This window comes from Balaenoptera ricei, chromosome 2, assembly GCF_028023285.1.
Source record: "Balaenoptera ricei isolate mBalRic1 chromosome 2, mBalRic1.hap2, whole genome shotgun sequence".
Taxonomy (NCBI): domain Eukaryota; kingdom Metazoa; phylum Chordata; class Mammalia; order Artiodactyla; family Balaenopteridae; genus Balaenoptera; species Balaenoptera ricei.
Window position 1 is genome coordinate 76495581 of NC_082640.1, and position 27704 is coordinate 76523284.

A 27704-nucleotide genomic window follows, 5' to 3' on the forward strand; every position below is an offset into this window, starting at 1 on the left:
AGGGCCGCAGGGGTGTGTAACAGGTCGCCGGCCGGACAGAAACGCTTGACAGCCCCGCGGGCCAAGTCGCGGACGCCTGCGCAGGCATTAGCTCCTCCCTCCCTCCCTCCCACCCCACGGCTGAGGGTGTGGTCGGGAGGAGGGACCCTGAGGCTTCCCGAAGACGCCACGGCTCCGCCTCGGCTTCCGACAGCTGCGGCGTCTGGAGAAGATCGGGATGTTGTCACTTCCGCCGGAGCCGCTCTCTGCAGCCGGGTCGGCTGCTGCCGCTGCCGCTGTGGCTGAGGGACTGGGCCCGGGTCTCACCGTCGGAGGGGAGCGGGCTCCGCTCGGCGCCACCTTCTGCGACCTGGCCGTCAGCCCTACGTCGCCGGCCTGGAGGGGCGAAGAAGACGAGGAGGCCAAGGGTTCCTCCGGGGTCAGTGCGACTCGGGAAGGCTGGGCACGGCGGGTCTGAGCTGGGAACAGTCCTGGGGTGGACGGGGGGGACGTCCGACGGGCGCTTATCCCGGACCGCCCGACAGAGGAAGCCCAGAGCGGTATCCGCTGTAGGAGGCGCCGCGGAAACTGCCCGGAGGCGCTTCCCGGATCCCCGCCTCGCTTAGGCCCCCGCCCTTGGCCAGGCTTCTTTGCTTTTTGCCACCCTTGCGTCCCCCCTTCTCCCACCTCTTTTCCGTTTGTAGGGGTGGTGCCCTCTTCTCTGCTCCCCTGCACATTTCCCCGCTCTGGGGGCAGTGACTGGGCCACGTTGGTCCCTTATTTGTCACCAGCGTTGGTCCTGGTGCAGAACAAAGAAACTTGGACGTCTAATGTGCTCCATGCCCGCGGGGAATAGACACGGAAGTGGCATTTGTAACCAGGGCTTTAATGGACCTTGATATGTGAAAAGCCCAGTTCCTGCGTGGATTCAGACACTTCCTTTTACTTCCGTACCTGGCAAAAGTGGTTTGAGTTTCTTGATACCACTGGAGATCTACTAGAGCAACTCCTATTAAATCAGAAATGTATTTGGGTCTGTTACGTTGCTTTGAAACGTCCCCTCGGTCTTCCCTGTTCTGGGCAGCTCTTTGAGAGCACGGCTTTTGTCATTCAGGTAGTCGTAGCGCCTTCCATATAGTTAGTTTAATGAAGTGTGATTGTGTTTCGGTGGGTTTTTGTTTTTTGGGGGTTTTTTCTCACTTTAAAAAAAAATCAGGCTATTTCTCCTAATGCTTAATTACTTAATTTTTAAAATTAAACGTATTCTTTCTCTAAAATTATATAAGAATTTCTGCAATTTGTAAATGGGCGTTGTTTCCTCAAAATTATAACTGAAGTTTCCGTGTCTAGTTACCCTACAGACTATTTTCTTATGATTTTGCATATCTTCTCCTTAGTTCTTATCATTTTACATTTTCTCCACACTCTCTTTTTGATTTTCATGATCTCCTCTATTGCAGCCTAATATTATTGGGTTTAGACAGAAGTATGACAGGTCCACTTCTGCAAACATGGGGCTTGAACTGGATCATCATAAGTCAGTGCTATTGTAGTCTTTAGGCATTACAGGACCTTTGAAGCTAAGTGTAGCCAAATCTGGCATTGCAGGCTTATTCTGTAGAAAGTTGCCAGTGAACTGGAGACAGTGTGCTGTATTAGAAACAGTCTAGGTCTAATCTGGAAACCAGAATGTAGTGTTATTTGCCTCATATATAAGATAAAATGGGGATAATAACATCAATGTTTTATACAACAGAAAATTTTTGGGTGGGACGCATGAGATGATGGATGAAAAAGTGGTTAGTAAAGGGGAAAAGCACTCTTTGGGAAAGTAGTTCTCTTCCTTCTTCTGGTGTAATGCTCGTAGAAGGAGCAGTGGTGGAGAAAGGCACCTAAGAAAGGAGGTATATGTATAGCCAGATCCGATAATTTAACCTTGGCTGATAGTGGATCAAAAGATGCCATGTGAAGCTTACATCCTATAAAGCAGAGTGCTAGTATAATGTGATGATAATAATATTCCAAAGTTATAATTTTATGTTACATCCAGTATTTGTAACTCCACAGCAAAGTGTTACAGATCAGTTATTAGACTTTAATCTTCTTAAAGGTCTCAGAGCATTTCCAGTACATTCTGCATACTGATAATATAATGTACCTTGTATAGTTGGCATAATTATCCTGTGCTTTATTGTCACAATTTTGAGAAACAGCACTATTGTAATTTCTCTTGAATTTTGTGTTAACATTTCTGATAGGGTGTCACATTTAATTGAGATATATAATTGACGTGGCTTTTTTTTTAGTTTCAGGTGTACAACATCATGATTCGATATTTGAATATATTGCAAAATGATCACCACAATAAGTCTACTTAACATCCACACTTAGTTACAAAATTTTTTTTTCTTGTGATGAGGACTTTTAATATTTACTCTCTTAGCAACTTGCATATATCTAATACAGTTTTATTAACTATAGTCACTATGCTGTACATTACATTTCCAGGACTGACTTATTTTATAGCTGGAAGTTTGTACAGTTTGACCCCCTTCATCCATTTCACCCACCTCCCACCCCATGACCTCTGGCAACCACCAGTATGTTCTCTGTATCTATGAGCTTGGTTTCGGGGGTTTTGGTTTTTCTGTCTTTTTGGGTTTTTTTAAAGATTCTACACATAAGTGAGACCATATAATCTTCATCTTTCTCTGTCTGACTTATGTTACTTAGCATAATGCCCTCAGGGTCCATCCGTGTTGTTGCAAATGGCAAAGTTTTTTTTAAATAGCTGAATAATATTCCTTTGCGTGTGTGTGTGTGTGTGTGTGTGTGTGTGTGTGTGTGTGTTTATTCATCAATGGACACTTAGGTTGCTTGCATATCTTGGTTATTGTAAATAATGCTGCTGTGAATGTGAGGGTACAGATATCTTTTCCAGTTAGCGTTTTCATTTTCTTCCTATAAATACCCAGAAGTGGAATTGCTGGATCATATGGGAGTTCTGTTTCTAATTTTTTGAGGAACCTCCTTAACTGTTTTCCATAGTGGCTGCACCAGTTTACATTCCCATCAAGGATTCCCTTTTCTCCACATCCTCGCTAACGTTTGTTATTTCTGGTCTTTTTGATAATAGCCGTTCTAAGGTGTGAGGCAATATGATATCTTTGTGTCATTTCATTCTTAAAAACCTGCATGACTCTGCTCTCAAGGAAGCAATGACAAGCATATAGGATTTTTACAGGTGTTTTGGTGACCTTCCTAAACACATAGGCTGGCCTAAAGTATTTTCCCGTAGTGCTACCAGTATTGCCAGCTTCATAGGAAAAAGTGAACATAAATATTTAGAATGAAGCCCTTTCCTTTAAATGGGGATGTGAAAGCCTTGCCTAAGCATTTCCTTTTGCCAGATTGATTTCAGCATACGTGTTGGTTATTAACACCTCTTCCAGCATCTAGGTTAAACTACATAATAATAAAGTTGTCATGTAAAATTGTAAGTTATAATTCAGGCAGTTCTAAATATGATCTTAATATTTAATTTTTGCTTATATTGTTAGGCTGCATGGGGAAATCCCCATTTTCATCTTGGTTGAATTCGCCACCACACCTCACTGAGGTCAGCTACTGTTTTTGAATTTGTCTCTGTAACCTCCACTGCTAACTGGCATAAATATTGATGTACCACCACTACCACACATTTGTTGAGAAATCAGGGTATTCCTGTTGCATTTGGTTATTTTAACAGTTGGCATCTTAAAGTATTACTTCCCCATTCTGATTTACCAAATCTATAAACAAAAAACGGGAAACAGCCGCAATTAACTTGTGAATCAGCAGTATCCTGATTTCCTTCAGAGTAGTTGTGCTTTTATATTGCTCCTTTCTTGTTTCCTGTTCTTACAGCTGCTGATAATGTGCTTCTAAGAACAGTCCTCTCTCTGTCGTTTAAACTTTACCTAGTGTACTTTTCCCCTAAAATTTGTGATGAAATGGTTAAGAGTGAATCTGTGTTTCTCTCTCCTCCTAGGTTTCATTTAACTAGCTTAATTAATTATCCCCAAACTAAATATCCATGTCCATATGCTGGGGTGTATTAACATCACATGACTCAATGATATTAAAGTAAAAGTGGAATGAATCAGCTAAATGAGCTGACAGACTCTGGCTGTCGGTGTTTAGAGAAGTATTTTCACGTGGTTGACTTGTTCAAGTGATAAAGCAGCTAAAAGACATGGTTTATCTTTTAGAATTTCACAAGGTATGTATTTTCTCTTACAAACAAGGAATAATTTTACCAACAGAAATAGACACTGCTTGTATGTAGGTTGCCCCAAATATTTTCACTACTCTTTTTGAGGGGTAAAACTTAACAGGAAGCCTATTTATGTAGTTTAATTAGAAAAAAAACTTAAGAGGTTGAGCAAAACAAATGCTTACTATTCAGTGTTAAACCTTACAATTAAATGCTTACTTTTAAATTTAACTAATGTTTAAAGACCCATTATGTGCCAGACACTGTGCTGTATGTTGGGAGTATAGTGGTAGCAACTTCCATTCACCGCTTATATTTTTGAAATATTAAATGTTTTTCTGAGTATGTGGGGTATTTGAAAAAAATACTCAGAACATCCTAATATTTTTCCAACACCCAGTAAAAATGTGAAACTAAATAATGAAAGCTCTGATTATTAAATCTAGGAAAAAACATTAATTCACTTGATAGTGAGTATCAAAGATTTGAATAAACACTGAGAAGTGTAATGAATTTAAAAGTTGAGGGACTTCCCTGGTGGCACAGTGGTTAAGAATCCGCCTGCCAGTGCAGGGGACATGGGTTCGATCCCTGGTCTGGGAAGATCCCACATGCCGTGCAGTAACCAAGCCCGTGCGCCACAAGTACTGAGCCTGTGCTCTAGAGCCCGTGAGCCACAACTCCTGAAGCCCGCGCACCTCAACGAAGAGTAGCCCCCGCTCGCCGCAGCTGGAGAAAGCCCGTGCGCAGGAATGAAGACCCAATGCAGCCAAAAAAGAAAAACAGTTATAAAAGTTGGAATAGACTGTCAGTTTTCAACCTTTAGTAATAGAATGCTGTGGTCTCACTTGAACATGAATTCTAGAGTAATAAGTATTAAGTATTAGGGTTTTATTGGTCATAATTTGGGGGTCTTTTCTAATAATTCTGTGTTCTAAATAGAAAATTATTTGTTAAAGTAGGCATCCCTTTTTTGTTTGTTTTCCTCTCTACAGAGAGTAAGAGTTGCTGTCAGAGAACAGTCTGTGAAGTGGTCCTTGAAGGTGTGTCAGATTACTTTATAGGTTATGTATCAGAAACAGAGAAACTGCTAAATAAGTCAAGATTATTATATTTTAAGTGTGTTTTCCGTTCATTTCTCAAAATTGCCTGGCTCAGTTTTTCCCAGAGAATTAAAAATGCCTTACTCCTATGTATAAATTAACTGACTTTTCCCAGCAAACATGTTGGTGAAGAAAAGACAGCATTTGCTTCTTTCTATTTGCAAGTGGTTCCTCAAAAATTTAGATCTTTTGAGAATGTTTGAAATCTCTTGAGCATAAGTAAGAATTCAAACTGGGAAAAGAGCCTCCCAGTCTTGGCAGAGATATGAATTTAGTTTATTATGTGAAATCTAACACTTTAGAAAATTTCCAATGTAATTTTGTTGTTGTTGTTGTTCTAGAACATAATGGTTTTTTGGTACAACTTTGTGTATCTTTTGAATGTTGTAATGACACAGCAGGTAAGGCAACCATAAAATATGACCACAAGTTATACATACATGGTTTTAGAAGTTAAATAATTTAGAAGGATTTACCATGAATAGCATCAGTCTCCCCATCCCACCTTCTTTCTTCTTCCACTGGTGTCAACCACTTTTAACTTTGTTTTAAAACTGCTAGTGATAACTAGTAATACTTTCTATCTCTTAAGACATCTATGTTTTACTTCTTTTTTAAAAGATAACTTTAGACATCTATTGACTTACTGTAATGTAAGTGAACTAAATATTCCGTTTATACCTCTTGCCCCCTAAAGTTGTCACGATTTTTGTTGCACTGTTAACCAGTTGATCTTAATGACTTCTTAAATAATATACTTAAACCTGTATTTCTTATTCCATCAACTATACCAAACTCTAGATCCTTCATTTTGTAAACTGAGGATAGTGGCACCCACATCCTTCCTTGGAAAAACTGAAACTAAGTTAAAACATGGAGTTGCGTGAATAGAAATATTCACTAAATTCAGTGTGTGAAAACTCATGCTAAACTACATGAGAAAAGCTTGTTATAGATATGAAGCAAATCAGAACATAGCATAATTCATTTACTGGACAGGTACTGAATAGCCTTCTTTAAGTGGCTCAGGAATTGTGGCATTGGAACTATGGAGAAGTAATATAAGAGACAGCACACCACTTGGACTCTGCTGAATCAAGCGAGTGTAAATGCTGTTTACCTAGTGTTCAATTTCCAGGATTAACCTCTCTCCAAAGGACAGAAAATTTAATTATGGGTCTAGAATAGAGCATATATTTATTTACTTTTATTATTTGTGTCCCCCATCCCGCAAATTGCTTTTACATAATACGCAGTACCTAATAAATTTTAAATCGTGTCCTGGGGCACACATGCATATATGCAAATGGAAGCAAGTACTTCACTGCACAATACCCTTATTACAAACAGTAATTACTAGAATATATACACTGTGTTTTCTGTTCTAATTCTTGGGGGAAAAAACTTGTAGTTGCAACCCACTAAATTTATTTCATGATCAGTGTGGAAGTAGGAACTAAGGTATAAGATTACTGCATCTTTTCAGCAGATGAAGTGAAAAATAAGCCTATAAATTTTTTTTTCTTTTTTTACAGGACCTTGGCTCGCTGGATTATCAGGAGCTTGTAGTTGACATTGAGTCCAGGCTGAGGATGGAAGGTGTTGAACTTAAGGAAGAATGGCAAGATGAAGATTTTCCAATGTGAGCAATGCTTTTAAATGAAAACAAATTTAAAACAAAACTTCACAGTTTCTTTATTGAGATGTCACTTACTACAGGGGTCCCCAACCCCCAGGCCACGGACCACTACCGGTCTGTGGCCTGTTAGGAACCCGGCCGCACAGCAGGAGGTGAGCAGCGGGCGAGTGAGTGAAGCTTCATCTGCCGCTTCAATGCCGCTCCATCGCTCGCATTCCCGCCTGAACCATCTCCCCCCACCGCCCCCTCTGTCTGTGGAAGAATGGTCTTCCACAGAACCGGTCCCTGGTGCCGAAAAGGTTGGGGACTGCTGACTTACTAAATGAATATTGGGCTTCTTAAAGAAACCCAGTGTTGCAAAGTATTCATTTAATACTAGTAATAGAGTCTGAGGGGTTTCTAGGGGAAGATGGTCTTTAGAAGTCTATAGGAATTGTTAAGTTGTATGCTTTTATTTTTAAAAAAAGCTTGTTAAGTAAACAAGGAAGGGCTTTCTAGATTATCTGGCAAGCTACCTTGACACATTTGCATTTGTGTTTACAATTGTATTGGCACCAGTTGGGTTAAGAGAAAAAGAGCAAAGGCAGACTTTATATTTAAGTGATGCTTCCGTGCCATCTTGGTCAGAAGACCATCCCAGTGCGTAAGAAGGTTCCTTAGCAGTTGGAATATGGACAGCTGGTGAGAGTACTGAGCCATTGCATAGCATAGCATGATCATAGTAATAAAGAAATGCAGAGCTCAAAATATGTAATCATCATTACCATATTCCCATTGTGAGTGCCAGTTCAGCTTCATTATACATTGTATCATGCATCACATTAAATTCATGCATTTGAAATATATTTGTTTTGTAGATAAATGATTTTTTAATTTGTTGTGTAGTTGTATTTAAGAGCAGTTACATAAGGAGTATATATCTACTTTTATTGTGTTGCTTATGTAAATGTGTAAGTCAATTCAGACAGTCTGAAAATTTTCTTTAACAGTGGTTTGTAAATTACTAAACCTTAAGAAACATTGGTTTATTCAGTTTTCCACATAATTGTTTCTATAAGCTATTTTAATAGATCTTTGAACTTCAAAAAAATTTTTTTTAATTTCTGGGTTAAAAATTGTGTCTGTGTGTTCTAGACCTTTACCGGAAGATGATAGTATTGAAGCAGATATATTAGCTGTAACTGGACCAGAGAGTCAGCCTGGTAAGAACTTGACACTTAGTGATAGACTTTAACTGTGCTATTTTTGGACACATTTCTTTGTCAAGATAAAAAATATACTCAGTTTTTGTTCCATCACAGGGTGCCAGAGGGTAATTTGAATGTTTAGGAAAGCGTTTTTGGATTGCTTTGGAATACTTTTTAGAAACATACCTTTGGGTTTTAGAAATTTCAACCATAAAGGGGTGAAATTTTTAATAGTTTTTAATAGTAAAAGGTGACTATAAGGTCTGCTTCTGTTATTTAAAAAGGCATATCCTTGCTGGGATGTGTCATCTTGCTGTGATACAGAAGCAATAGTGATCAAAATCCAAAGTTTGTAAATAAGTGCTTTGGAATTGTGTTTAATTAATGTTATTTTCTCAAGAATAAAGTGATTAAAGTTTTTCTCTTATTCAGTTTATACATCTAAGCATTTTTTCTAAATATATCTTTCACTTTTTTTTTTTTTTAACCCATTCCAGGCCCACTAGAAGTTAATGGCAATAAAGTGAGAAAGAAACTAATGGCTCCTGACATTAGCCTAACCCTGGATCCTAGTGATGGCTCTGTGTTGTCAGATGATTTGGATGAAAGTGGGGAGATTGACTTAGATGACTTAGATACACCATCGGAGGACAGTAATGAATTTGAGTGGGAAGGTAAGTGTTTCATTATTTTTACCTGACCTTTATTAATGAATGTTCGTGTTTATATACATACATAGTGGCATTTTCATATTAGGATAATTGGAAAAACTTAAAACTTGATCATGAAACCAGCTAAGGGATTTTGTTGAAAAAATCAATGGCTAAGGGATTTTGTTGAAATGTTATACTTTCTAAAGTTCATATATTTATTGCAAAGATATGAAATTCGGCTAAACACCGAATATGATGGCTTTCAAAACTGTTTATAGTAGATTACACATGTGGCTCTATTTTTTTCTTAATTGCCCAATGCTGTAAACTTATGTTTTTCCATGTTGCTCCCAATATTGCTTGATAATTATGGCATGTTCTTTTATTCAGTAGATAACTAAGAAGAAAAGCTTTGAAGAAACGTATGCTTTAGGGAGTGTGCTAGAAGTAGTTAAGAATTTGCAGAGAGGGAGTTCTGAAGGGAGTGGTTATTTTTGAGGGTGATTTTTTTTTTAAATAGGTTTGACTGATAGTGCTGCACTTTGTAAACAACTACCTTGAATTAATGTATTCTCCTAGGCTCCACCCTTACATTCTTTATCATTAGTTATTTGGAATTGAAAGGAATTGGCATGTGTTTTGCTTTGCATGCTTTCTTTAATTAGATAATTGCTGTCTACAGTATCTTTATAGTTGTTAATAATTTATATATGTTTAGTTCATCTTTAAAGTGATTTTTATTTCAAAGCAGTGTTTGTCACTAGGTATGTTATCTGCAGTAGAGTAAGGTCCTTAATGTGCTGTTATCTTTTATTCCTTTTTTCTTCCCTGTTTCACTGGTTCAATATGCAATCCGGTAATAAGCAATATTTTATAAAGATACTGAAATAGTTTTCTGCCTATGTGTTTTGTCTCTTCTTTCTTTAATGCTGCTGTAGTCATTTCCTGGAAGGATATTTTCCGTTAACAGCTTTGTCTTGGAAACAAACAACTAACATACAGTAGGTTTCCCCTTCCCGCCGTCTTTTGTTAAGGACTATGATACTAAAATTTCGAAAATCATTGCTTCATTAAAAATCAGCTAAAGTGCAATCTTAAAATGTAAATTATACCTAATCATTGGTGCTTGTGCTTTGACTAATGTCAATTTAAAATAGACTTTTGCATGTACACTTCAGAATATTATCAATAATTTTCTGCTTTATAAGACTGATCAAATGATAAATAATCATTGACTCGTTAACCACTTTCTATCTGGTATTATAATGTTTGGGGAATAATTTATGTGCTCAACAACAAAAAACATTGGCTCCCAGAGAGTTGCTCTAAGTAACCTATAGTGGTAACTGTCTGTCAAGGACAGTGTTGTAAATAAAATCTGGAAAGGCATTGTAGGGCCAGTGTACTAAGATTTTGATGGCTGTATGAATTATTGTTTCTGAATTTGTGGATGTACGTTGTACTGCGATTAGGTCCTTTCTGAATTAAGCAATTCAAAAAAACTTAAAGAACCATGATTTCCAAAAACAAAATGGCCTTATATCAAGAATAAGCCTTTTCCTCTATTACGGAAGAAATATTTAAAATTCCACATACGGGGAACTCTGCTCAATATTATGTAACAACCTAAATGGAAAAAGAATTTGAAAAAGAATAGATACATGTATATGTATAACTAAATCACTTTGCTGTACACCTGAAACTATCACAACATTGTTAATCAACTATACTCCAATATAAAATAAAAAGTTAAAAAATGAATAAATAAAATTCCACAGAAGGTATAATAAAAAAATTCTCTGAACAATCTAATTAGATAGTAAAGTGGTTAACATGTAATTTGATTTTTATTTTCTAAATAACAATCTGTGATTCAAAAACCTTTTATTTTGACAGATGATCTTCCGAAACCCAAGACTACTGAAGTTATTAGGAAAGGCTCAATTACTGAATATACAGCAGCAGAGGAAAAAGAAGATGGACGACGCTGGCGTATGTTCAGAATTGGAGAACAGGACCACAGGGTTGATATGAAAGCAATTGAACCCTATAAAAAAGTTATCAGCCATGGAGGTAACGGTTACCAAAGATTTTTTAGATTATTTAATACAATATCAGAAATCTGAATGCTTAAGAGAATCTCTCCTTTGAGATATTACATAATTTTGAAAGCATAATAAACATCATGTCCTTTTAGAAATGTAACAGGTTTGAAGTAAAAGGCTAAAGCCAACATTTAAAAATTGTTAACACGTGCATACAGTAAGTTCAAAAGGTGTAAGAGTGTACAGTGAAAACTGTCTCCCTCCACCCTTATCCCTAGACACCCCTAAACTGGGACTTTCTCCCTTTTTTATCCATTTATAATTTATATACAGTGAACTACTCTAATCCTTTTTTTGTAGCATTTGCATATTCCTTTTTTTTCCACCTTCATTGAGATAAAACTGACATAGTGTATAAGTTTAAGGTGTAAAATATGTTGATTTGATACATTATATATTTTTTAATTTTAATATTTATTTATTTATTTGGCTGCCTCGGGTCTTACTTGCAGCACGTGGGCTCTTTCTTTGCAATGCAGGCTTCTCTTTAGTTGTGGCCCTCGGGCTCAGTAGTTGTGGCATGTGGGCTTCAGAGCGCGCAGGCTTGGTTGCCCCACGGCATGTGGGATCTTAATTCCCCAACCAGGGATCGAAAATGCGTCCCCTGCATTGGAAGGTGGATTCTTTTTTTTCTTTTTCTTTCTTTCTTTTTTTTTTAAAAAAGATTTATTTATTATTTATTTTATTTATTTTTGGCTGCATTGGGTCTTAGTTGTGGCACGCGGGATCATTCTTTGCAGTGCATGGGCGTCTCTCTAGCAGTGGCGTGCGGGTTTTCTCTTCTCTAGTTGTGGTGCACAGGCTCCAGGGCGCCCGGGCTCTGTAGTTGTGACGCACAGGTTCCAGAGCACGTGGACTCTGTAGTTTGCGGCACGCAGACTCTCTAGTTGAGGCACGCAGGTTGCCCCGCAGCATGTGGGATCCTAGTTCACTGACCAGGGATCAAACCCGAGTCCCCTGGATTGTAAGGCGGATTCTTTACCACTGGACCACCAGGGAGGTCCCTGGAAGGCGGATTCTTAACCAGTGGACCATCAGGAAAGTCCCTGACACATTATATACTGCGAGTGATTGCTACCATAGCATTTGCTAACACCTGTATCACATCACATAATTACCATTTCTTTTTTGTGGTGGGAACATTTAAGGTCTAGTCTACTCTTTTAGCAACTTTCAAGTACATAATACAGTATTGTTAACTATAGTCACTATGTGGTACATTAGTCCCCAGAAATTATTCATCTTCTAACTCGAAGTTTGTACTTTGACCAACATCTCCCCTTTACCCCCAGCCCCTGGTAACCACCATTTTAGTCTCGGTTTCTGTGAGTTCAGCTATTTTAGATTTCAGATGCAAGTGACATACAGTATTTGTCATTCTTCTGTCTGACTTATTTCACAAGAAATGCTCTAATCTTAAGTGTACAGTTCACTGAATTTTGATGAATGCCCATATAACCATATATACTTATAATCTACACCCCGAGACAGACAGAACATTTTCATTGCCCCAGAAAATTCTCTGGTTCTCCCTCTCAATGAATACCCTCTCTCCAGTAACCACTATTCTAATGCCTACCCCATGATTAGTGTTGCTTGTTAAAGAATTTCATGTAACTGGAATCATAGTTTACACTCTTGTCTGCTTTCACTCAGCGTAATGATTTTGACATTTATCCATGTTGTTGCATGTATCCATAGTTCATTCCTTGTTACTGCCAGTTTGCTTCTCCATCACTATTTTGATGGCCATGTGAGTTTTTTTCCAGTTTGAGCTATTATGATTAAAACTGCTGTGAACATTCTTTTTTTTTTTTTCTTTGCCATTCATTTGTTTTTGGCGGGGGGAGCCGTGTTGGGCTGCACGCGGGTTTCTTTCGTTGCTGCACGCAGGCTTTCTCTAGTTGCGGCGAGTGGGGGCTACTCTTCGTTACAGTGCACAGGCTTTTCGCTGTGGTGGCTTCTCTTGTTGTGGAGCACGGGCTCTAGGCACGGGGGCTTCAGTAGTTGCGGCTCGTGGGCTCTAGAGCGCAGGCCCAGTAGTTGCAGCGCACCGGCTTAGTTGCTCCGCGGCATGTGGGATCTTCCAGGACCAGGGATCAAACCCGTGTCCCCTGCATTGGCAGGCGGGTTCTTAACCACTGCGCCACCAGGGAAGTCCCCTGTGAACGTTGTTATACTCTTTTGTGCTTATAAATACAACCTGGCCCTTTAAAATATGAATCTTAATTTGCCTTAAAACCCTGAACAAATCATTTAGCTTTACCACAAAGTAGAGAATTAGTTCATTCCACATTTTTTTGGAACACCCACTTTTCATATTTATGGACTATATAAAAATAAGGCTTTGTTCCTTAAGAAATTTACAAGTCAGATAGGAAGAGTTATGAAGTGCAATTATAACATCTATCAGTCTGACTGTCTTGTATGTAGAAGTTTACATAGTCACTGGGTAAATAGCACCAGAATGTTAGTGGTAGTGAAAATACAACTCTTTAGAGCATGTCATACCACCTGAAATCCTCCTAATTCAGGACAGGGGGCCACATAGGTCAAGCAGATTGGTTTTTTCACATAGTCATTTCTGCTTAATTTACTCTCTGCCAAATGCATTCTGCTTATTTCTGTAGTCTTCATTCATCTGAAAGCAAATCTCTTGAATATTTGCAGTTACATTATTCTGCCTAATTTAGTCTTACTCAGTGAAGAAAACAGGATAATATGGATCACGAAGTCCACAGACATGTATTAATTCATCTAGTTCATTGGAAGCAAGTTGTGAGACCTGCCTCATGGTTTAAACCTAATATTTTTGAGAAATAGCACTTTATTTTTTTAGGAGAAAATAATTAGGGCCATTTTATCCTATTGAGTTACCACAAGGTGTTTTGTGACTAAGGGATTAAAAAAGGTAGTGAATATTCTAATGTACTTGAAATGTTCCTTTTTAGTGCATATTTGTAAACAATAGGAATGAAAGTTAAAGCAGAAGTATTTGTTGCGGGTTACAGCTTAATATCTGTATGAGAATTAAAACATTTATATTTTAGAGATTGTAATTAAAACATATATTTTAGTGCTGTTTTTGTTCACTTAGACTTATGTCAGACATAATCTTTTCTTACTATTTAATACTCTAAAAGCTGCAAAATGCTAGATATCATTGAATGTAAAACTTTTTTAAAGAGCAACTACTTTAAGCAGAAGTTGCATAAGAATGTTTTATTGCAGATGTATCTGGTTGGATTATCTATCTACTTGCTAAAATAAGGCAGCTTTCTGAGTATGCTAATTTAAGTGGGTTTCTGGTTTTTATGCCTACTCTTTCCTCTTTAAATTTTATTGTTCTCTTTTTGAGAAGAGAGGATTTAAAGACTATACAGGGTCAGAACAAAAAAAAAAAAACATACTTTTTGATTCAGAAATGTGTGGAACATACACCACTATAATTTATCAACCATAAATGATATCCCCTGAAAAATCTTCAGAGTATAATCATGCTGGTTTCTTTTTCAGGATATTATGGGGATGGATTAAATGCCATTGTTGTGTTTGCTGTCTGTTTTATGCCTGAAAGTGGTCAACCTAACTATAGATACCTGATGGACAATCTCTTTAAGTAAGTAGATCATCACAAAAATGTTTGGACAGAATTGAGTACATTAGATCTCCAGTTTAAGGAAGGGAACTTTATTTATTTAGCTGGGTAGAAATTATTGGGTTGGCCAAAAAGTTCATTCAGGTTTTTCCATAAGATCTTACAGAAAAACCTGAGGGAACTTTTTGGCCAACCCAATATAAGTAATCCTAGTTCTGATTCCTTAAGTCTATCCCTTGGCATTATAAAAACTATCCATTTTCCAACTCAACAGAAGAATTGTCATTTTAAAACTGGAAGAGATATTACAGATTATGTGTTCCAACTTCATTTTACACTTGAGGACACATTAAGTGCTTTATTGGGGAAAATTTCAAACATATACAAAGGCAGAGAGAAGTATATTAAATCTTTGTGTAACAATCACCCAGTTCCACAATTATCAGTTTATACTTTATTCCCACAAATACTTCCCCCATGGCATAATTTTGAAGCAAATCCCAGACATCATATCATTTATAAACATTTCAAGATGTATTTCTAAAAGAAAAGAACTTTTTTTCTTTAAATAACCATAATACCAACTAATGCTGTTTTAAATTTTTGCTCTTACTGAAGGGGAGGGAAGGGAATTGCCTTATTTGGATAACCTGGTTTGGTTCTGCATAGCATTGTTCTAAGACTTTAGTTTTACAGGTACGTTATTGGCACTTTGGAGCTGTTAGTAGCAGAAAACTACATGATCGTTTATTTAAATGGTGCAACAACTCGAAGAAAAATGCCCAGTCTGGGATGGCTCAGGAAATGCTATCAACAAATTGATAGAAGGTATTGTAAATGCAAGTGGAAAGCTAGTCTGAATAATGTTTATTATGTCCTTATTAGATTAAATTTTATTTTCTGTTGCCACTTAAAGTCACCATGTATTTCTTCAGAAATTACATTTATTAATTTCGTAACAAGTTTCTATTTTCAAACTTATAAAATAGCTCTTTATTTCTCCTTTGTACCACATCAAACATTTTCCTATAATTTACATTTTGGGAAAGAATGGAGAATTTAGTACATTTCTTATTTTATTACATTCTGGATTTTGCCTCATTTATAGTGCTTAGTATATTTTGTTACTTAAGATGCTTATTTAGCTGTAATCTTTCTTTGGAATGAGTTCTAGAAATGTATTCTCCTTGGAGGTAGTCATCCATGCTAATGGAAGGAATTTTGATCCTCTATTTGGTTTGATTTGACCACAGCTAATTCAAACTAGGTCAATCAACTCAGATCCAGTAACAGGTTTCTCTTCATACCTGAACATGACATTGGCTGGTTCTTGTGATTTTTTTTTTTTTTTAAATACTTAGTCATCACTGTAAGTGTGAAATATGATGATAAAAACAACAGTTTTTATTTCATCATTTTAAGTTGCCTAGGATAATGCTTTTAACTTTTAATCAAAATTTTAGACTCCATAAGAATACATTAGATCTGATTCATGTTGCCTGTTCCTGTGGTGATCTCTCCTCTCACCTTTCTGCCTTCCCAGTGCCTTTCATGGTGTTGAAGAAATTAATAACAGTTTCCCCTCCATCCTGAAAAATGAAAAGAGCTTACTTCTATATTCAGTATTGGCTTCTACCCCTGGTTGACAGTCTTGAAGACAAGTGAATGTATACTAGGAGACATTTAATAACAGGCTACACTGTGGACGTAAATTTAGGCAAATGAAGTACAGTTCATTTCGTGGCAGTGGGAAGGACCATTGGAATTCAAGAGTGCATTTTCTTTTGTTTTGTTTGTTATCTTTTTGTTGTCTTTAGGAATATCATATCCAAATGACAACTCTTGAATGAGGATTTCTTCAATTTTTTGTATAGACTTGCACATACTTACTGATGTCTTAGCTTTTCTTCTAGCATTAGAATTTGTAGAACTTTTACATTTTTCTTTTTTTTTTAAACTCCAGGTTACGGAAAAACCTAAAGTCTCTAATCATTGTACATCCCTCTTGGTTTATCAGAACACTTCTGGCTGTTACAAGACCATTTATTAGGTAATTTTCTGAGAACCATTGACTCTTAAAAAAACCCCCACAGACTCCTTGTATGAATTTCTTGTCAGTTCTGTTGGTCAGAAATATTAAGGTAATTATCTTTATTTCCTTCCATAGCTCAAAATTCAGCCAAAAAATTAGATACGTCTTTAATTTGGCAGAACTAGCGGAACTTGTCCCCATGGAATATGTTGGAATACCAGAATGCATAAAACAGTATGTTTTGTTTCATTTCTTTAATTGTATTGGATCTTTATATTTTGATGTGCAAGAGGTAAATATTTCAGTACCCATTCTTTCTCCCTTCATATATTATAATTATTTTATAACTGCTCTTGTTTTTATAACAAAGAAAAGAGGGAAGAAGACACTTTCCAGCACTTTCCCCATAAGTCACCATTTTCTTCAGGCTATCAGTTGAGTAGGAGGAATTGTTTCTGGTTTGGTTCATTTATATTTTTAAAGATAGTTACAGTCTTAAGAGATGGTTTCTTGATTGGTTAGTACTAAAGAACGTTCTCCAGGCTTGAACATGCTGGTCTCCAAATTTGAGTAAGCTCGTCATGGCATCAAATAATATTATTAGGGAAGTAAAATATTTATATCAATCTAACCTTAATACTTTCCAGTGGCTGGAGTTTGTTCTGTTTACCAAATTCACTTATCTAACTTCTAAAAGGAATTGGTAGAAGACTGTTACCATAAATACTTGAGTATCACAGTGCTATAATATAGAAAAATGTTTCTTTGTTCTGTTAATGTGAGGTTTTAGTCTGTTGAATGTGTCAAAACCACATTTCTTAAGTCAGTTCTGACTTCCTGTATAGTATGTTAAATATTTTTGGTTTTGCCTGCAAACTTTTGAGTTTATTTTTAGTGCCTTTTTTTGAGTTTTTGTTCATCTTCATAACATGTATGTTTACTAAAATAACTCTTCCCTACCAAGGTATGAAGAAGAAAAGTTAAAAAAGAAACAGAAAAGGTATATGCACACCTTGACTGGGTTGCATCTAGACTAGTCCATTTGCATTGCACAGACTAACTCTTCCTTATTGGTTGGTTAGCTCGTAGACAAAGATAATAGCATTTGTAAATATAAATATACCCCAGGATTCAAATATAGAGTGAATCCAAATTTCCTGATGCTGAGTATGGCTTGGATTCACTCTGTTTTAACACCATAATAATGCCAATTACAAAATAAAGACCACACCTCCTCCTCCCTGCTTTTGGTATAAATACTGACAGTAAATTCCTAAGAATACTATTTGGAAAACCAATTATTTATAATACCTTACCAGTTTCACCATACTTTAAATCTCTAACTTGTGCTTTTGAAATATTTATGCACTTTTTTAATGTATCAGTTTTCCCCCCTGGGACTGATGATTATATTTGCAATGCACATATTCTTTGGCTAACCAACATTGATTTTCTTGTATGCTTAAATGGCCTGCTAACTAGTCAAATTCTACATGTGATAAAATACCTAAAAGTTCAACGTACCATTTAATAGTTAAACACTCTGCTTTCCATCTTTAATTTAATTTTGAATACTTCTGCTTTGAGCATAACAAACTGTCATCTGTTAATATCTTGGCATAGAAGATGAAAGGCAAGTGTATAAAATAGTTACCATTTTATATAGTAATTTAGAAAAGTATAGGATTTAGCTCTAACTTGTTAATGGATTTTTAAAATATTAACAATTAAATTAGCAAAACAGATTGATACAGTCTCATAAGAGTTAAGGTGAGAGATTTGTATGTAGTTATCATTTGGACCATTGTAAGGAACTGGAGCTGGAATATTCTTAACTTTGAACACATTTTGGCTCTGTTCATGAACAAGAATTCAGTTGACCATGTGATAGAGTCATAGCTTTACATTTCTATGTGACACTTTGCAGCTAAACATTTTAAGATAGGGATAAGGACAGTGATTTTAGATCTTGCTAATTTCTCGTTCCTCTCAAGACATTGGTGTGAATTTGCCAGACAAGTGGCTGAAGTTTAAAATGTAGTCTGTAATTGTAGAATATTTTGAAGCCACCTGCTTCATGGATTTCAAAATGAATTGCCTTTGTTGATGAAATCTGCTATGTTGTGCCTTTTTACAAAATTCTTAAGTAACTTAGGCATCAGAAAAAAAGTAGAATTGTACTTTTTATTTAAATGTATTGTTTGAAACCTACCAATATTATTTTATCTTGATTTTTTTTTTTACTTTCATTTGATCTTAAATAGAATCATTACATATATCTTTTAGGCACTTCTAAGTTTTTGTACCAAGTTTCTTTAGCCTTGAAAAATAATAAATCCTTGTCAGCTTGAAAAAGGTAACACTCAAGTTTTCAAAATAGAAGGGCATGTTTTTAAAACCAAGTTAACAGAAACTGCATGGGGGAGCTTATTACCCAAGGTGAAATTTCTATGAGTACTGGTGATAAGGATTCAAGACTGAGTGTGCTGAAATATAGCAGTTTTAAATGTTTTAGATGTTTGTTTCAAATAACTCAGTGCAAGTGTAGCCAGGTAGATGTTGATTGTTAAAATATTTGAACAGAGTTTAAAAATAAAGTGATTATGAATTTAGTTCATACCGATATTTCAGATGTTGAAAAGATTGATGTGTTTTGCATGCCTTATCAAGAATATGTACCTTTCAAATTTTTGTTACCAATATAAAAAATATTTTAAAATGTTGTTAATCTGGCTTTACCACAGGCCAAGGCTTTTAGGTCTGACTCACTAATGTTCAGGTGATTGTAGTAATGGAAACAAGTATGAAAAGTATCTTCGTATATCATACCAAGTTGTTTTAAACTCTCCTCCATCAGTGATTCAAACCACTACAAATATAAATATACAAATATAATAGTAAGAGATTGTTGTACATTATCTGTGAAGGGTTGTCTATAATTTTTGTGTGGTAATTACATAATTCTTCTAATCCCCACTTGCCTAAATTTTGATGTGATCTCTATGGATCCCACTCCTGATCCAGTCGTATTTTTAATCTACATCTAGATACTTCTGATTATTAAATTCTGTGGCTTCTTACTATCAAGATAAATAAAAAGTATTCACATTCTAAGTGTACCAATAAATTTCAGAGAATAATTATGGCATCCATAAATATGTACTTTTACCACTGAACTTAAGAGTTGATCAGTTGATGGCATTAGTGGCATTTAAATATTTCAGTTAACAAAATCATTTTTGAGGGAATTATTTTTCCTACCACTCAGATCACTTTGCTCCCTGCCTCAGCCATGCTACAGTTCAACATTTTAATATGCCTGTTGTAATTTGAACTTTTAATAAAGTTTATGTGCATTTGTATATAAAGTATCTTATAATCTTTTAAAAAAAACAATAGTCACATTCTTGCCAGTGTCCTCTTGCCTTTAAAAATTATCTTTCCTGGTTGGGAAAATGTTTGGTAACCTTTTTACTATGTCTGCTTCTTTGCAAAGCTTTGATTTTAACAGAACAATAATCTATGGTAAAATTAGCCATTATTTTTAGAAAGAGAATTGTTCATTTGCTGATACCTTATTATCTATATTGGTTTTCATTAAACAGAGTTGATCAAGAGCTTAATGGAAAACAAGATGAACCGAAAAGTGAACAGTAAGTTTGGCATCTAGTCCAAACACGACTGAAGAATGTGCTGATGAAGCAGTGCTTTTTTGCATTTATAATGCATTTATTGGTCCTGATTTTTATGTAACCTGTTACAAAACTGACTTGACTTTTTCTTAATGGACTTTTGTATAAGGGACTGTTCACTGCTGTACTGGTTTGCAGATCTCTCGAATTTAGCTCTTTACTAGCTAATTATATTGTAATCATTTTATATTTTATATTGCTAAATAGCAGAGAATCACACTTTATATAAAGCAGTTTTTGCATTTGTTTATTAAATGATGCATTTTCTTCAGTAAAATATTTATATGCCTAAATGGAAAAGGAAAGAGATAATATATATTTTTATGTTTTTGAGCAATATTTTTTAATGTATACCTTTCTTATGGAAGAATATGCAGGTAAATAAGACCATGATTTTGTAAAATGCATGTTAAAATTTTTGTGTTTGTAAATGGTTAAATACACTTCCTGGGTCACTTAGAAAATATGCTCATAAGGTGAGGGACAGTTAAACTGGTTCTCATGAATATCCAAAGGTCATGTACATAATCTAAATAGATTAGTACCATTCTGAGTTTTTTTCTCACTTAACATTTATTTCTTAATTCAGACACAAATACAAGTGTATTGCACACTTTTTTTTTAAACATAAAGACAAGTCAAAAAGCCATTTTTAGAATTAGAGAATTTAAGAAGTTAAGAATTGGGGTTTGTATATATGTATATATCAGACATTTTATCTTCTGGCCAAAAGTCAGAACTTCATAAAATTTTAGGTTTGTTCACTAATGTGAAATAAGCTGTGTGTCCAGGGTATCACTCTCCTGAATTTGTGTGAGTGCAGTGTAATATTCAGAGAATGTGATGAGTTATTCACTGTCACTACTTTTCTTTAGAAAATAGGGGCTGCTTTTTTAACTACTTTCAATGTGGGCACTTTACCAAAATACTTTCATATCAGGTGTTTGACCCAGTCAGATAAGGTGTGTTTTCCCATTTTCTGTTGAATTATGTTGACAGTACTGTAAATTAAGTTATTTTGTTAAGTCTTAGAGCATCATCATATTACGGTGTTTCGCGTTTGGGGTAAGCATATAAACTCCTTGGTTAATTTGGTAAGTACCTTGACTCTACATTGAAATTGTATTTATGCCCCAGATAGAACTTAATTACCCACAAAATCATCCAAAAACAACAGGTTGGTCTAATACTGTGTCACATACTTGTGTGACGTATACATTTGGTAAACTTAGTACCTGCCTAATTTAAGGGTCACACCACACTCCAGCCCTTCTTATAAGGTAATTTACAAAAGAGTAGTAAAATTGAGGTGCAGGAGCTAAACCTCTAGGATTTATTCTATCCTAGACTGGCTTTTATCATTGCTGTTTTTAGTGTAAAGTTTTCTATTACAAAAGAGAATTTCCTTTACTTTTTGTCCTCCTCAGTTATAAACTTGACACAGTAACCCAAGTCCAATTATGGCAGATGCTGGAGGATTCCCAGGACGAGACTTTCCTCAGCAGCCTCCTGACTTCACTGGGATCCAGCTGCTGTAGGCAAATCCTGAACTAATGTCATTATAGTCAATAAAGCTAAAACCATTATTGCTTGCTCAGATCTTAGAAATACTTTGTGTTCAAAAAGCAAACTAACAGTTTAGGCATTCCTTCTGAATTTACGAATAAAAGATCATATTGAATTTAATTGTGATTAGAGTTTATATTTGTAGAGTGCTTTAAGTGACCTTTCATCAGTAAAAGTAGTCTTTCATCTATAAATCTGGGTCTCAGTCAAACCTGGCTGAGCTTTTTAAATAGGTGGCTTTCCTCCACATTAAGTACCCAGTTCTTCAGTTTCAACACGTTACTGTTTATTGACTTTTGCATTTGCAAGCATTGTCCCTGATTATAGATACAACTCGTTGCAAAAGTGGTGCATTTTCCTACATATTTTTTTTAAAGTAGAGGTAGCCTATATTCTATCAGAACATTAAAATTTAGAGGGAACAGTGATAACATTTGGGATATAACCAAAGGGATGTGCTGTGAATCACTAGATATAAAAACATACCTGTTCTAACCTATACCTTGATGAAATCTGGTATAACGACATGCCCCGTAATGTTTCATAGCTATGAGACTTGAGATCATAAGTAGGTCAGAGGAAAAGCATTTATTAAACTTGTTATTTGTAATTACTAGCTATGTGACATTTTCCCCATATCATTCAGTTTTAATTTTCCATTACAGATTGAGGTGAAAGTATATATAATTGTGTTATTTTATCTTTCTGCTGGGATCATGGTTCTAACTTGTTTAATTTGATGCTTACGCCACTATTTTTTGTTGTGTTTGGGTTCTGAGTGCCTCTTTTTAGTCAAAAGTTTCTCTTATAAAGTAATCTGATTGTGTTCTGCTTGGTCATATTCCTTATTAGCACCAAGGGAAGACACTATATTGATCCCACAGTTTAAGCTTAATAGTCTTTAACTGGGGGTGGGGGGAGTATAAAGAAATATGATTCCAAGTAGGGCCTAGCAGGACCTGGAAAGGAAGATAACAAAACAAGGAAGTAAGAGAAAGAAAACTATAAAGGGATAATGAGTTAGCTAAGATTCCACTGAATGTGTCCTTGTTAAGGGAAGTGCTGTATATGGCAGCGGTTGGTACCATTTCTTGTATCAATCAGGAAAACCTGCAGGCTACATACAGAATATGTGAATAAGGAGACTGTGGAGTGAAGGGGGCAAAGGCTGGTAATACCTACAATGAAAATTCGTATTTTCCTCTGCTTTGTCTCTTCATACAAAAGCAAGTTTAAACAGGGAGGGTCAGCAATTACAATGCTCAGATTAAAGTGTAGGGCTACGTTACTTTTGACATTCATAGCTGGTAAACATTTAATGTATTGTTCCAAAATGGATATCACTCTTTAGTAACTATACTGAATACTGAAATTTGCTGATGGACAGGTATATATAGGTAGCTAGACTTTCTTCAACTGCAATTCCAGACTTTAAAAAGGTAAGGAATCTGCTTTTCTGATAGAGTCTTCTTTTAAATGACTGTGTTACTCTGGCTGTTTTTATGTGATTGCTCAGGGAATTTGAAAGTGTTTGAATTAAAGGAGAACGGGCTTTTTAGATTTCTTCAATTGATAGTTAAAAATTAGCATTAGGATATATCCAGTTTCCTAATGAGATCGGTAAAGTTGTATATAAGGTGACAGTAGCTTCATCCTTTTCCCCATGTTACATGTGGAAAATTGCTAACATTGCTCCGACAGGAGGAGGAGGAGGTAGACTGAAAATAGGTAGATACGGCTACCACATTCTGTTTTGTTTTCATGCCTATTTTTTCTCATCCTGTATAGCTATTTGAGAAGTGGATCACAAATGTCAGAAGGGTGGGATAGCTAGAGGAATTAATGTACTTAAAGTTAGACCAACTATTCTGTTAGAGTTTATCTTGTAGGAACAGGGATTGTGTAATTTGAGGTGCTGGGAGAAAGAGTTAAGGACTTAGACTTGCATGAGAAGGTCAGCTGGTAAGAGAAGTGGGAGATTATCAATGTTCTAATAGTGAGGAAGAATTACCTGGAGAGCCTTTCATCCCCCTCTTCCTATCCCAAGATTCTGAATGAATTAGAATCATATCAGTGGTGAGTTCCAGTAATGTAATCCTTTAAAATTCTCAATGGTAATTGAAAATAATGTGTTGACCAGCAAGGAGTGACTCTAAAATTTGAACAGAACTGTTACTTTGTTTCAGCTATATATGATAGATCTACTTAATTTCTTATGTTTTGAGAACTACTTTTATGAAAAGTTTACATGAAGCACTTAATACAACACATCAAACACCAGAAGAAAATCAAAGTTTAATGCTTTCACGTTACTAAAGAATTATTATAATATCTGTCTAATTCTATTTTATAAGACATTCTACAAGAGGTTTAAAACATTGGCATTTTGAAATTTTTATGCGTTTTCACATTCAGTGTAGCTAAGGAGGAACTTGGAAAATAATGTTAATTAGCTACTCTACTGCACTTTTTGTATTTGAATTTTCTGAAGTTATGCCCCTTAAACAGTTTATTTACATGAACTAGCTAGTAAATATTTGTGGTGTTCAGGGCACTGACTTGCACAGCCCTTGGGGCACATGGAACACAATTCAGAGTTCGTTAGACACTAATGCACTTTGATATATATTTCAAAGATTAATACATTTTTCTTACCATGAATTCACATGCTGTCATTTAGACACAATTAATGTACTGTGATCATTTTACCACTGTTCAGATAATGTTGCATAGCCTAGTGCTCTCCTTTTACAGTGAGAGAAATTCAGTTCTGAAGACTGTGTGTGCAAGATGTTGATGTGGTCCCTGTAAGAAATACTAGGGTTGGTCTTGATTTACTAAGAAGATGTAATATTTTCTTTTTCTCTGACTTGTTAGGAATACAATAACTTGTGTCCTGATTTGTTGCACATCGTATTTTTGCAACGTTAATGAATTTAAATAAATTAATTGGAAAGTTTTGTTTTTGACTCATTTATCACATTTTTCTGTTTCCCGTTTCACTACTGAATTTTTACAAAGTTTATCTTGTAAGCTTTTCAAATAGTTTTAGACCTTTTGTTTCTGTAGTTTGGGTGCTGCTTCCTATTCGAGGGGGTGAAGAGTTCATCCTGCTTCAATTTTAAACATTAGCTTAACTATAAGCACACCTTGTATTTCATAGTTTAGAATTATTTTAGTTATGGGGAATCCACCAATGAAATCAGTTCAATAAGTGGCTGAAAACATGGCATAAAAAATAACCTGTTTGCTCTATGGACCTGCGCAGAGGTTCGAGTTGGTTGCAGTTGTTTTGCATTTACTCCTTAATCACTGTTCAACTGCTTAACGGCAAACAGCTGTGCACATTACTGCTGCCATTAATCCACAGTTAGGATACCGTTTGGGATTACGTAAACGCAAATACAAACTGAAGTATTTGTCTTGCATTAAGCGTAATTTTTAAATACAGATTCTCCCGAATTGAAATTCTGTGTTTCACAAACTAAACGCTTGCAGGGTTAAATGAATTGCCGCCCTGTTTCGTTAAACAAACTTTTCAGAATTTGTCTTCAATTTAGTATTACTGGGTCTTCAACAGTATTACGCTGAACACACTTGAGGCATAAAATGTGACTGCCTTACATTTTCTAATTGTGCGTCTAACAGTGGAGAAGAGTCTGTAAAATTATAATTATTAACGATTTAGTGAACCTGGTGAATTACTTGGGAGCTAAACCTGTTCAGCTGTCTGAGGCTTGAAAACTGCGGCCCCACGCTCCTCCTCTCTCCGCATCCCTCCCCTCTCACAAGACTTGAGTGGCTGGCGGGAGCAGGAACGGGCGGGGCTTCCGGGCTGCGTCATTTCCAGGTTCTGCGAGTGCTTCCGGGTCGTCGACCCAACGCCGCTTTCTCTGCGGCGGCCGGAGAGGTACCCCGGGGAAAGTAGGTGCCTCCTGCTGCGTTCCTGGCCGACCCACTTCTTTCGGCTCCGAGGCGGGAAGCGCCTTTTCCACAGGTACTGGGTGAGCCGGCCCGCGCTCCCTGCCACCATTCAGAGCAGGCATTGCGTCCTTTGGGTCTTCTGCGGGGGCCTTTTCGACCTGGGTTCGGCCTGTTACCGACTTCGCTGCCGGGATGGCCCCGCGGCGCTTCCCGGGGTGGGAAGGGAAGGAAAGGGAGGCGGCCGGGAGGCTTGTTGTACTCGGGGCGCCATGTGAACAGTCCGGAGGGTAGGGGGTTGGGGGGCAGGGGTCCTCAGCCCAGCACCGTATTTTTGGCCAGGTGAAAGTCTTAAAGCTTACATGGTGATTTTTCCCCACAGTATTGGGGCGGGCTTGGGGCGGGGGGCGTTTCTTAAGTGTCTCATTCTTGTGTGTCTTCGGTGCTTGAAGTCGGCTTTCCAACCTCATGTGAACTCGGTACCGGAATGAATTTAAACTGGATGGTTTGCTCAAGAAAGACTAGGACTATCAGGTTACTTCCGAATGTGGAGCCTTCTACTTTAATTTTCTAAACTGCAAAATGGAGTAGTACTAAATTTACGTGGCTCATACCACATCTGAAAGAATTAAACATTTCACAAGGAATTTTTAGAAATTTAAGATTATTAAAGCAAGTAATTTTAACATTTAAATAACAGAGCTATTTCTAAAATTATTTTTTATTGAGGTATAATTGACATATAACTTAACTACATTACTTTCAGGTGTACAGCATAATGATTCAATATTTGTACACATTGTGAAAGGATCACCACAGTAAGTCTAGTTAACATCCGTCACCAAACATAGTTGCAAAAAATTTTTTTTTCATATGATGAGGACTTTTAAGATCTACTCTCTTAGCAACTTTCAAATATGCAATGCAATATTAGTAACTCTGGTCACCATCCTGTACGTTTTATCCCCATGACTTACTTATTTTATAATGCAAGTTTGTAATTTCACCCATCCTTTTCCCCAACCCCCAATCTTCTATCTATGAGCTTAATTTTCTTCTCTTTTGTTTTTTAGTTTGCACATGTAAGTGAGATCATGTGGTGTTTTTTTCTCTGACTTATTTCACTTGGTGTAATGACCTCAAAGCCCATTCACATTGTCCCAAATGGCAGGATTTCATTTTTCTAAATGTCTGAATAATATTCCATTCTATATACCGCATCGTTTTTATCCATTCATCCATGGATGGATACTTTAATTGTTTCTGTATCTTGGCTATTGTAAATAATGCTGCAGTGAAAGAAAAGTGCATGTATCTTCTTGTGGGTTTTTTTTGGGGGGAGGATATAGTTGATTTACAATGATATGTTAGTTTTAGGTGTACAGCAAACTGAATCAGTTATACATATATCTACTTCTTTTTTTTTTAAGATTCTTTTCCCATATAGGTCATTACAGAGTATTGAATAGAGTTTCCCGTACTTTACAGTAGGTCCTTATTAGTTATCTGTTTTATATATAGTAGTATGTATATGTCAATCCCGATCTCCCAATTTATCCCCCCGCTTTTCCCCCTGGTAACCATAAATTTGTTTTCTACATCTGTGACTCTGTTTCTGTTTTGTAAATAAGTTCATTTGTACCATTTTTGTAGATTCCACGTATAAGTGATATCATATGATATTTGTCTTTGTCTGACTTACTTCACTCAGTATGACAATCTCTAGGTCCATCCATGTTGCTGCAAATGGCATTATTTCATTCTGTTTTTATGGCTGAGTAATATTCCATTGTATATATGGCACATCTTTTTTATCCACTCCTCTGTCAATGGACATTTAGGTTGCCTCTGTGTCTTGGCTATTGTAAATAATGCGGTAACGAACACTGGGGTGCATGTATCTTTTCGAATTACAGTTTTCTCCAATTATATGCCCAGGAGTGGGACTGCTGGATCATGTGGTAGCTCTATATT

The 27704-nt window shown here is 36.4% G+C and overlaps 2 protein-coding genes across 4 annotated transcripts in view; both read left to right on the forward strand.

Moving 5' to 3' along the window:
- Positions 1-210: 210 nt before the first annotated feature.
- BNIP2 (BCL2 interacting protein 2) lies at positions 211-24769 on the forward strand. 3 transcript variants are annotated; one of them, XM_059913153.1, is made up of 11 exons: positions 211-418; positions 6873-6979; positions 8111-8178; positions 8661-8837; positions 10713-10889; positions 14438-14540; positions 15216-15347; positions 16483-16569; positions 16687-16785; positions 17516-17551; positions 20157-24769. In XM_059913153.1, the coding sequence occupies exons 1-11, from the start codon at positions 218-220 to the stop codon at positions 20206-20208; spliced, it is 1239 nt and encodes a 412-aa protein (XP_059769136.1). In that variant the 5' UTR covers positions 211-217; the 3' UTR covers positions 20209-24769. The 3 variants fall into 3 exon arrangements, with proteins under 3 accessions (XP_059769136.1, XP_059769137.1, XP_059769138.1); XM_059913155.1 differs by lacking the exon at positions 211-418 and adding an exon at positions 3553-3598; XM_059913154.1 differs by lacking the exon at positions 17516-17551.
- Positions 24770-25669: 900 nt separating this feature from the next.
- GTF2A2 (general transcription factor IIA subunit 2) overlaps positions 25670-27704 on the forward strand; it is a 31533-nt gene continuing 29498 nt past the window's right edge. The window contains exon 1 of the mRNA XM_059913156.1: positions 25670-25806. The gene's annotated coding sequence lies outside the window, so the exon portion shown is untranslated. The remainder of the gene's footprint in view (positions 25807-27704) is intronic.

What these genes read in the sequence shown, in the direction of transcription:
- BNIP2 (XM_059913153.1), top strand. Translation starts at nt 218, where the DNA reads ATGTTGTCACTTCCGCCGGAGCCGCTCTCTGCAGCCGGGTCGGCTGCT. An exon ending in TAATGAATTTGAGTGGGAAG is followed by an intron (nt 8,838 to 10,712) that starts GTAAGTGTTTCA and finishes TTATTTTGACAG; the next exon opens with ATGATCTTCCGAAACCCAAG. An exon ending in TTAAAAAAGAAACAGAAAAG is followed by an intron (nt 17,552 to 20,156) that starts GTATATGCACAC and finishes TTCATTAAACAG; the next exon opens with AGTTGATCAAGAGCTTAATG.